Source organism: Neofelis nebulosa, chromosome 13 (genome assembly GCF_028018385.1).
Source record: "Neofelis nebulosa isolate mNeoNeb1 chromosome 13, mNeoNeb1.pri, whole genome shotgun sequence".
Taxonomy (NCBI): domain Eukaryota; kingdom Metazoa; phylum Chordata; class Mammalia; order Carnivora; family Felidae; genus Neofelis; species Neofelis nebulosa.
Window position 1 is genome coordinate 57,070,719 of NC_080794.1, and position 12,325 is coordinate 57,083,043.

At 36.3% G+C, this 12,325-nt stretch overlaps 1 protein-coding gene across 11 annotated transcripts in view; it reads right to left on the bottom strand.

Annotated features, from left to right (window-relative positions):
* Positions 1 to 12,325, bottom strand: part of CPEB3 (cytoplasmic polyadenylation element binding protein 3) — a 195,719-nt gene that overhangs the window by 92,712 nt on the left and 90,682 nt on the right. For 9 of the 11 annotated variants that reach the window (XM_058697163.1, XM_058697157.1, XM_058697160.1 and 6 more), the window contains one exon: positions 5,700 to 5,723. The exons of the other annotated variants lie outside the window; for them this stretch is intronic. In XM_058697163.1, coding sequence (XP_058553146.1) covers positions 5,700 to 5,723 — 24 coding nt within the window. The remainder of the gene's footprint in view (positions 1 to 5,699; positions 5,724 to 12,325) is intronic. 11 annotated transcript variants of the gene reach the window in all.

The following is a 12,325-nucleotide window of genomic DNA, read 5'->3' on the forward strand; positions in this document are numbered from 1 at the left end:
GTTTCAGTTTAAATAACATCTTTTCAGAGAAAACTATCCTAGGTTAGAGGGAAGTTCCCATTTTTCTTGCCTAGCACTCTTCACAATTATCGAGTATGGAAATGTTTCTTTCACTTATTTATTGTCCCTCTCCTACTAGAATGAACATTCTGTAGGGAGACAGAACACATCTAGAGTCTAGCACTGCATCCAACTCCAAGTAAGCACACAAGCACACAAATGCAATTAGGGTGGACAGCTCAGAACCCCTGTGTCATTGTTTAAAACGCTCCCAGACCAACTTCTTGCAAAAACAAAACACCAGTGATCTTATTCCCCTCACCATTTCCTGTGCTCAAATCTCCCTATTACTATAAGCAGTAACGTTTCAGATATTATAACCATAAACAGGAATTTCTTCAGCTGTCCGTGTTTCACTGAGGGACCATCCATTCCTTTAGACAAGAAAACTCACATAACCATGTTTGAATTAGCAGGATGCCATGTCTGTATCATGGTCTCACTGACAGAGATGATCTCTCCTCCCTTCACCAAACTTTTGGCAAAAAGACCCAACTTCAACTTGAAACCCAAGTTTGTTTCATTGGATTTTTAGAACCTCTGTTATTACCTAAGATTAATACCTCATATCATGTCAATAGATTTTTATGGATTAAATATACACAGAAGTACATTTTATAATAGTAACTCAACTAGTAAAGTAACTGATCATTCTTTGTATTTGCTCATTTACATTGTTTAAAAGAATATTTTATATTTTCCTTGCTGCTTTTCAAGAAATTCTGTTAAACATCAAGAGTACTGGCAGAACCAACATGTCTACTTATGGACAGAAGTCTCCCAGAGACCTTAAAAGCTCATATGAAAAAGGTAACATATATTTTAAACAGGTGTGAAATGTGTAGTCAAATATCTTGTATGACACTACCTGTTGGTCTAGTTTCTAACAGGGTCTGCAGTGTATAGGAAGAGATATATCAAAGCTTATAGAATGCCAGAATACTCCAGAAAAAAATATTAAAATTATTTGGAATCATTTTGATTCTATAGGGGAATATGGGAAGATAAATCAACATCTGTCTAATGAAACACATCTTTAAAACAAAAATGGGTATAATGGGAAATACACTTGGATATTTAAATACTTTATATATAATCATTAATTTAAAAAAAAAATTATTTATTTAGGGGCACCAGGGTGGCTCAGTCTGTTAAGCATCCGACTGGTCATGATCAGGTCATGATCAGGTCATCATCTCAAAGTTTGTGAGTTAAAGTCCTTGTTGGGCTCTGTGCTGACAGCTCAGAGCCTGGAGCCTGCTGCACATTCTGTGTCTCCCTCTCTCTCTGCCCCTCCCCTGCTCATGCTCTGTCTCTCTCTCAAAAATAAATAAACATTAAAAAAATTTTTTTAACTTATTTATTTAAATTCAAGTTAGTTAACATACAGTGTAGTACTGGTTCCAGGAGCAGAACCCAGTGATTCATCTCTTACATATAACACCTAGTGCTCATTCCAACAAGTGCCTTCCTTAATGCCCATTGCCCACTTAGTCCATCACCCCACACATCTCCCGTCCAGCCACCCTGTTTGTTCTCTGTATAAGATTCTCTTATGGTTTGCCCCCCTCTGTGTTTTTAGCTTATTTTTCCTTTCCTTCCCTTATGCTCATCTGTTGTGTTTCTTATATTCCACATATATATATTTCACATGAGTGAAATCATAGGATATTTGTCTTTCTCTGTCTGACTTATTTCACTTAACACAATACACTCCAGTTCCATCCACACTGTTGCAAATGGCAAGATTTCATTCTTTTTCATCGCCAAGTAGTCCTATTCTTACACATCTAATTCTGCCTCCCTACTTCTGTTTCAACTACACTATTGGAAGTGCTTGATTTGCCAAGGTCTACCCTCCAGGACTTTTTTCCTATCTAAGCCTTCAGCTGATGTCCAACCACTCTCCTGTTTTCATTACTTGATCATGAAACCCTCTTCCTAAAGCCGGACATATCTGTGTCTAGGAGTCTTACCCTCTGTTTCAAAAACCCTTCATCAGGGCATCACAGACCATTTCACTGTGAATTTTCCTCTCCAGCTGGCTCCCAATGCATACACTCAGAGACATAGGCTCCAAGGATCTGGCCATGCCAATCTCACCTTGAAGCTTTTTTTTTTTTTTTTTTTTTTTTTTTAAGTTGAATCACATACCTGGAAACGTTTGCTTCCCATTCCTCTTCCATTATCCAAATAGTTCCTGAAATTCTACCTATTCCAGAAAACTTTCCCAGGTGTATTAGGAGAGGTGAAAGATTCCACTGGCCTAATCCTTACTGAGAGATCTCAAAACTGTCACAAATAATTCCCTTTGCTTTCTACTCCTAAAATATTTACCAACATGTATATGTAATGCATAGAATGAGTTATAGCTAAATCTTAATCATAAAGTGCCATACATCAATGAGTTTTCTTAAATCTTTATTTAAATTCCAGCAAGCTCACTTTTTATGGTTTTGTGGGAAAGTCTAAACTTTAGAGGAAAGAAATCAATAATTAATATAATCCCTGATCACACAAATAAACGAGTATGAGGAAATCTGCCACTTTAAAATTTATACTATGCAGCAGTGACCCAAATGAGTATATATTTTAGGAAATGAGAATAAATATGTGGTACACCTGCCCTATCTCACATGGCTATGTCACTACATTTAAGTAAGATGACTTCTTTTTCAGCTTTGGAAATAAAAGACTAGATAAAAGCATGGAACGAAAATTCTCTACCTGGTCTTTTGTCATTACAGAAAGTCAACATTCAGTCTTTTAATATTCTCTCTCTCTCTCTCACACACACTCTCTCATCATTATTATCTTCTTCATTGACAACTAGCAAACTACACACTTACAGCGAGCAGGGACCAAGTCATTCTAGGCAGTGTTTAGCATAACACTTGATGCAAATACGACCATGCTTGTGAAAACAATTAAGTCAAACTTTACAAATAGATATGGGGAAGGTAACAAGAAAATAGAAGAGTAATTTTTTCAGGACCTTAGAAATTACAAGTGATCTTAATATTCTTGATGTCTGGTATTTAATATACTATGATTTGCAAAAGTAAAATAATTTGTTTAAAAATATGATGCTATACTCTGGTCTGCATAGATGTAGGGTGTTACTTCAAAAACAATCCTCATCCATAAACATTTAATAAGTGCTAATTACATGTAGGTCACAGTACTAGGCATAAGACACAATTGTCCTCAAAGAACTTCTCTCCAGTGGAAGAATCAGAATGTACAGAAAAAACAGGAAGAATGTAAGACAGTAGAAGCAGAGGAAAAGGCTGCCTACAAGGCACTGGGCAAGGCTTCCTGGGAGAGAGAAGGCTTAAATTCGGCATAAATGCATGAACTAAGGATAGGCTTTAGATAAGGAAATGAGAGGAAGGGTGGATAGTACTTACAATGGCCAGGCTGTGGGAAAGTACGGAGACTGATAGGGGAAGGTGGGATGGAAAAAATGGAGACAATGAGGCTGGTGAAACTGGGAGAAGCCAGATGATGGGGGTCCTAAATGGAAGAGGAGCATGACATGGACAAAGTGGTGTTTCAGAAAGAAAGAAACAATAGAAATGAGGCCTGAGACACTAGAGGAAAAACTCTGGCAAGATGTGGTAACTGATCGGTACATAAGAAGTGGAGACACTAGTCCCTGCTGTCTACCCTCCAGATGGTGTCTGTTTTCTGTATAAAAGTGTCCATTCCTGGGGTGCCTGGGTGGCTCAGTTGGTTAAGCGACCAACTTCGGCTCAGGTCATGATCTCGCAGTTTGTGAGTTCGAGCCCCACGTCGGGTTCTGTGCTGACAGCTCAGAGCCTGGAGCCTGCTTCAGATTCTGTGTCTCCCCCTCTCTCTACACCTCCCCTGCTCACGCTCTTTGTCTGTCTCTCAATAATAAATAAACATTAAAAAAAATTTTTTTTAAAAAGTGTCCTTTCCTTATTCCTTCTCAAGAGTGATCAATTTTCTACCAACATGAAAAACTATATGTATAGTACAGAATGATTTCTAGTAATATTATTATCTATGCTTTCAATTTATAAACAAGAAGGTTAAAAATATTAAATGGTAATTTCTACAGCTAAAAAATAATCAACTACACAAATGTTTTTCTTCACCACGATTTGAAAACAAAACTGATGATACGATTCCATCATGAAAGAAGTTTTCAATGGTAGTTCAAATACTTATTAGGTTCTGCCAATATCCATCTACTCAACAAATATTTACTGTGGAATCAATAATAAAATACTATGAATGTAATATTATTAACTTCTCTTCAAAACTCAATTACAACATCAGAGATAGCCTGATGAAAGGTAAACAGCACTCAATAAGCAACCAAAAGACAAAGGTTCCAGATCTGGCTCTGACTTTAACTTGAGACCACATAGCAAGTAAATCACTTCATCTCTCCCAGCTTCTGCAAGTGAGTCCCAAAGCAGCTTATACTGGTGGAATGCTTTTAGTGTACACAAATAGGTTTTCCTCTCCCATTTTTTACACTATAACTTCACTAACACTAAACTAACACTAAACTAAACACTAACACTAAAGTTGGACAAGATTGGCTTTATTACCTCATAATCTACAGATGAAGATACCAGACAGAAGCAATAAAGCAGTGATTACAAACTAGGTCTTTGACCCTAAATCTCATACTCCTTCAAAACACTACATTAGGCTTACCCTACCAACTTAATAAAATTATTTGAATGAATTACAGATAGAAAAATGCTGTAGAAAGGTAATGGCATTATACAAATAAAAGCAGTATTATTTTGTTTGGGTGGGATCAGGAGACAATGCAAGTTTATGGGGCTTAGAGCCTATACAATTTGGGGATCTGCTTCAAGAAAAAGAACACAAAAATAAGGTAAAGAGGGAGTCCCCTTGAAAGTGAGGGTCCCGGGGCGCCTGGGTGGCACAGTCGGTTAAGCGTCCGACTTCAGCCAGGTCACGATCTCGCGGTCTGTGAGTTCGAGCCCCGCGTCAGGCTCTGGGCTGATGGCTCGGAGCCTGGAGCCTGTTTCCGATTCTGTGTCTCCCTCTCTCTATGCCCCTCCCCCGTTCATGCTCTGTCTCTCTCTGTCCCAAAAATAAATAAAAACCGTTGAAAAAAAAATTAAAAAAAAAAAAAAAAAGAAAGAAAGTGAGGGTCCCTACAACTTAAGCTTCTTTACCTTCAAGGTAAATCTGCTTCTGGATTAACACTAAAGAATTCACCAGTAAATCTACTAAGATCAAGAACTGCCCTCTAAAACCTAACTTTTGCTTTCTAAATAGTATGAAAAGAGCACAGTGGATAAAACACACACACACACACACACACACACACACACACACACAAAATTATGCTTGGCCTTTATTCTCTCAAGATCATAATAAATCACATAACAAAAATTTCCAGGTAGAAATAGTCTTTGCTATGTCTATATTAGGATTAAAAGAACAAACTACCAACTAACAACAAAAAACAACTATAATGAAAGTGATGAGAATTATTTTGCTAAAATAAGCTAGAACATCATACCACACAATAATTATTGTTTTGCACACACACAGGTATAAACACACACACACTCATATTTACTCACAATTTGGCAAGCAAAAGATCTCATTAAAAAATTTACCTCGTCTCCGCCCATAGCTCCTGGCTGCATGTAAACACAGAAGAAAACCATGGGTATCTTTATCAAAATGGTGAATTTAGAAATAAAAAAATATTCACATAAACCTTTCCTAAGTATTTTCAGAATTAATCTGGAGATACTGTTCAACTCGACTGCAGAGATAATATATTTAAAAAAAAAAAAAAGAAAAACCTTTATGAAGCACAAGTTAAAACATAATCTTAAAGAGAAATTCACCTGGATATGGCAGCCACTGACAAAGATACAATGGGTGCTTAAGTTACATAGTCTTATAAGGATTTATGCTGTGGTCCATTATCTGTATCAGATATAGACAGAGTTCTTTTAAATTTTTTTCTGATTAATCAATCTTCATTTGTGCTGTATTACCATCAGACATCACTTTAAAGGAAAACATTCATTCTAAATTAAAAACTGTAGTGTATGGTGGTCACTCTGAATTTCTTCACACATGCGCATACACACACACACACACACACACACACACACACACACACACACACACACCTACATATAAACCCCACAAATAGAGTCCCCTAAAAACTATATAGAAATTTAATGCACAATTAACTCTGGTTCTACAGAATGTGATGTGTCTGTGTGAAAATTTCAGTGAAGTCTCTTTGGTCTCCCCATTTACTTTCCACACAGTATCACAAACGGGGGGAAAACCATATCTTTTTCACCTAAGAAGTGAACTGAAAAAGTAGAAAGGGATTAAGTACTGGGTACATCCCAGGGCATATTGAAAAATAAAGTGCTTTGAAGATTTTCTTCCCTTTCAAAACTCAAGGCCCACAGAATGCATTATTACAACATTTACTAGAGCTAGACTATGGTATCATATATATATATATATATTGCAAGGAGATCCTGTCATCTAAAATAACTTTCAAAGTAGAAAGTTTTTCGAATTTGAAAACTCAGGTTCTATAAAACAAATGAGAACTCTATTTAATCCATTTTTAAAGCGTCAATGACATGTTATAATATTAGCTTAAAACAAATCAAAACAAGAAGCAGTGATAATTTGCGGTTACATTTGCAGTATAAGGTAGCACTGAAGAAAACGATTTCTCTCCTAGAAAAACAATTCAGACTTTTCAGCTAGAAAGTTGAAATACCAGTTGGCCCACTAGTTCCCACTTTTCTTCAGACATCATACCCTCGCCTACACACATTTGGCCCCTTCACTTTCCCATTACATAAATATTAAAAAGAATTTTCCAGTTCAAGCCCTACTTTCTCCCTAACTTCTCCCATCACTATAACCTTCAATTAAAAAAAACACAACCTTGGGGCGCCTGGGTGGCTCAGTCGGTTGAGCGTCCGACTTCGGCTCAGGTCATGATCTCGCGGCCCGTGGGTTCGAGCCCCGCGTCCGGCTCTGTGCGGACAGCTCAGAGCCTGGAGCCTGTTTCAGATTCTGTGTCTCCCTCTTTCTCTGACCCTCCCCTGTTCATGCTCTCTCTCTGTCTCAAAAATAAATAAATGTTAAAGAAAATTTTAAAAAAACAAAAAAAAAAACCACACAACCTTTTCTGAATTTACACAGCAGTACTGTTTACATCACTTACAAAAGGGACGCATTCCAAAAAAAGTAAAAATTAAGGAATTTTTATCCTTTTCATTGTTGGGAACCTGGAATTCATCTCCCCACATAAATATACTTGCATAAATATCTCCCCATGTAAAATTCATCTCCTTACATAACTACCATGCAGTAAGTGGTAGTTTCCTAGTTTGGCCCCCCAAAAGCCTACTTCATTTATAATAATAGGGATGAGTTAATACTAATAGACAGCACTATTAGATTAAGAGGACTTTGTATGCTTAAGAGATTAAGTATGCTTTGATGTTGTACACCTATTTCTTTGTCCCTTCCCCCATCCCCAATGATGTCATACTGCCCAAAACCCCCACCACAAACCTCTATTTAGAGAGGAAATAAAACATTCTGTATTTCAAAATTACTCATTTCTCTCCCAAACAACAAATTCCCATGCTTTCATTATATCTGATTTTTGGCCAGATGCTCAAATGAAAAAGAATCTGATTACAATACCAAGGTACAAATGACTCATCAGACCTTAACACCCCAAAGGATAAGGAGAATGCTGTTCACTCGAGTCTTCAACTGCCAAATTTTCAGGTAATAGAGAACATGAAGTGAATAGATCCAGTCAGTCTCGGGGGTGAGGAGGAGCATTCTGAGCTGAGGAGATGGGTAAGGCTTGCAAAAGCATACTTGGGAGTTTTAATCAAAGCTTCTTTAAACAGTTCATGATTTTTATGGATTTTTTTTTCATTTCTTATCAAAAAGACAGTAAATTGGTTCATGTCAGCTTGGTGACTGATACAGGGGCAAGACAGCATAAGGGATAGGCAACCAATTTAAAGCAGTTTTGTGAGAAGCTTCAATTTGTTTTCATCATTCATTGTGTAATTTAATTATGTGCAACCCTGGTCCTAATTTCAGAATTTTATCTATCATCCCTATGGTGATTATTATTATAGCAGCTAACACTTAATTAGTACTTGCTATGTTCCAGAACAGTTCAAAAGCTTTGCACGTATCAATGTCATTTAATATACCCCATAACTTTATGAAATAAGAATTCTTATTAGCCTCTTCTTATAGATGAAGAAAATGGGACACTAAATTAAGTATCTTGCCTAAAATCTTACAGCTAGGAAGTGGTGAGTGGTGAATCTAAGCATTCTGGCTCCAGAGTCCACACTTGCAACCACCTCACTATACTGTTAAATGCCTAGAGACCAAGGTCATTATCTTGTATATCTTTTACTATCCTCTAATGCACCTGGTAGAATGCTCTATACCAAGTTGGTATTCAACAAATATATGTTGTTAGCTGTGTGTGTAATCAAGGGAAGGAGTAACAAATGCCTTGATGGCCTTTAGAATGTATGCCACCTCTGTTGGGTGATTAAAGATTTGCTCATACGAGGGCCACTTGCAAATAGACTAATTAGAGTCAAACTCTTCCCTAAGGGAGATATAATGAAATGAACACCAAGGAGAGAAATCTGGGAACACAAAAGTAATGCCTTCTCTTGAGAACAAATATGATTTTTAAACAAGAATACTGAATACATAAACTTATCATGAGTCTGCACAAAATGATCCCACATAGAAAAAAAAGCGGGGGGGAGTAAATACGACTAATTCCATTTGTATAGTACATTATATGCTAGTATGGATTTATACCAGATATAAGACATGATATGTATCCTAAGCAGTGCCTCTAAGAACTTTAATTCTTATTTAATCATCATCATCATTACAGATAAAGTTCTTTTCACCGTTTCACATATATTACTTTTAGAACTCACAAAAAATTACATTTAATTTTTAGAAATTGTGGTAGTTGTTACCCTTGGCTAAGGGTATTAACTAGAAGGCAGACTGAGGGGGGTTCTGGGGTGATGGTAATGTTTTGGTCTTGATCCAGGTACTGGTTATATGGGTGCGTTCAATCTGTAATAGTATATCAAGTTATATATTTATGATCTGTGCATTGTTTGGATGTATATTATAGTTCTATTAATAAAAATGAAAACATTACAAAAATTTTATTTTTAAATTGATTCACTGGGATAAAAGGTTATAAGATTAATGGAGAAAGTCCATAATGCTAACATTTTTATAGTCTTTAAGTCATAAATCTGGGGGCGCCTGGCTGTAAGAGTTGTAGTAGAGCATGCAACTCTTGATCTCAGGGTTGTGAGTTCAGGCTCTATGTTTCGTGTAGAGATTACTTAAAAATAAAAAAATCTTTTTAAAAAGTCATAAATTTGAATAATTCAAAATTGAAAAATTAAAGATTTTTAATGTATCAGAATAAATATAAAAAGGTACATGTACTTTACAATGAGATATAACAGAGTTACTCTAAAAATAAGTTTACATGATCAATGACTAGTACATTGTGAATGGTACTCTCATGTTAATGTTATGGTTTATTAAGCATATGAGGCAATAAAGTAAAATGAATTACCTGTTACTCTTATGACTTGACCTACACTTGGGTCTTAAATGGCTGCAGTCATACAAGTGATTCCTCAAGGGCATGTTATGATCTGATTTAAAACCTAAACTAATTCTTCAGCTACATAGATTCACCCAAACTTAAAGTTTCTCTAAGCAAAGTAACATCATATACAGATTCCACCACAGAGGTTCAAAAATGAGATAGAGAGACAAAGGGAAGAGGGCCAGAGAGAGAAGGATCTCTGTTCTATTGTGTATCAAAGTAGCATGCACCATTTCAGGAACTTAAGCAGTCCCTAGGATGCTATACTGATATAAAACAAATGAACAAGATAAAGACCTTAGTACAACATTTAAAAAACTGGCTTGGAAATATTTGCCAAGACTGTTAAAAGTCAACTGCAGGAACAAATTGTTAATTACTTTCCTTGTTATAAAATCAGTTTCTTAAAAACACCTTATGAACTTATGTTTTGAATACCATTTCAGTATGTAAAATTAAATTCTATTCAAACATCTAATGGTCCCTTTCAGCTTCCGTCTAAGTATTAGTCATGCAAAAAACTCCACCTAAGATGGGTTAAGATCTCAAAGGTAGTACAAAAATGCTCCCCCTTCTGTATGAGATTAATTCCCAAAAAGCAGGAGTGATAGAGTTTGTTCCATAAATGCTCCTTCTCTATCTTTGTCTTTATAATGACAGGGAAGACAGTTTTAGCCCAATGATTCTCAGATATGGCAAATTATAATTGAAAAGAGATCAATTTTTCCATAAACAATATGAACTTACATGTAAAAACGATGCTTGAAAGGATGGGATACATTTTCAACTATTATATTCACATAAAGTATTTGGACTGTTTTAAAATCTCTTCCTCCTAGTCTTCTCATTTTGATTCTTACCCATTTTTCTCAGACGAATCTTTCTATTCAATTTGCAATCCTAAAAAGTAACATGAGCAGCTATCATAATATACGTTTTCAGATGGGTAAACGGAGGCCCAGAAAGGATGACGGGCTCCACGCTGTTCAGCTATGCAAAGTTGGGACTGAATCCAGTCCACATTGGTTCTAAACCATTTATTCTTTGTTTAAGTTGAGGTATTATTTACATTCAGTAAAACTAATTCCCTGTAAATGTACAGTTTGGCCAGTTTTGATAATTATATATAGTTGTGTCACCACTGAGTTCTATCCTACAGAACAGTTCATCTTCCTAAAAAACTTCCTTGTGCCCCTTTGCTGTTGACCCAATCCCCCAAACCATGGTCCTTGGCAAACATTAATCTGCTTTCTGTACTGTTTTGTTTGCCCTTTCTACAACTTCATATTAATACAATCAATGTGTTTGACTTCCTATACTTAGAATAATGTTTTTGAGCTTTATCCATGCTGTTACATGTGTTCATATTTTGTTTCTCTTTATTGCTGAGTAACATTCCATAGTATGGAAATACCACAATTTATCAATTCATCGGTTGTTATGGACTGAAATGTGTACCCTCAAAATACATAGGTTGAAGTGCTAATCCCTAGTGTGACTTATTTGAAGACAGGATCTTTAAAGAGGTAATTAAGGTTAAATGAGGTCATAAGGATAGGGTCCTAATCCAGTAAGACTGGTGTTCTTATAAGAAGAGATACCAAAAAAAAAAAAAAAAAAAAAAGAAGAGATACCAGGCATGCCCAGAAACACAGAAAAGGCCATGTAAGGTCACAGCAAGAAGGCAGCCAGCCCTCTGCCAGCCAAGGAGACAGGCCTCAGAAAAAAACAACCCTGCTGACATCTTGATCTTGGACTTCCAGCCTCCATACTGTGAGGAAATAAATTTCTGCTGTTCAAGCCATCCAGCCTATGCAGCCCTAGTAAAGTAATCTTAGCTATCAAGACTGAAGAGCCAGTATTTCAGTCCTTGAAAGCACTTGGCAATTCCCTTTAGAATTACTACAACTTCATCATCCTTTATTTATTTAAAAAAATTTTTTAAAAATATTTATTTATTTTTGAGTGAGAAAGAGACACACAGAACATGAGCAGGTGAGGGGCAGAGAGACAGGAAGACACAGAATCTGCAGCAGGCTCCAGGTTCTGAGCTGTCAGCACAGAGGTCGATGCCGGGCTCAAACTCACAAACCACGAGATCATGACCTGGGCCACAGTCAGATGCTTAGCCAACTGAGCCACCCAGGCACCCCCATCATCCTTTAAAAGTATTTGCTGTTAGTAGCATAATCCAAGTTTAATAAAAAAAGGAACTTCTCACCCCCATTTTTTTGTTTTATTTCATTATTACTACCACAGCACTATTGTTTTCTGGTAGTCATTACATTTAAAGCTGTTACTTTATGAATTAAAATCAGTATTTTTAATAGTCATTTTTATGGATTGGTCAGAAAATCTAATGGTCATTAATAACATATGTAACTGTATCCTGCATCCTAAACAATTGAATTTTTGCAATGTTCTACTTCACTGCCTAAAAAATCTTATAGGAACCCTAGACTTTTAGTCAATCTCCCAAACAAAACAGGAATTACTTCTGTAACCAAAACAAAGGTGTTCGACCTAGTTCAGCTAGAATACCTTAAAATG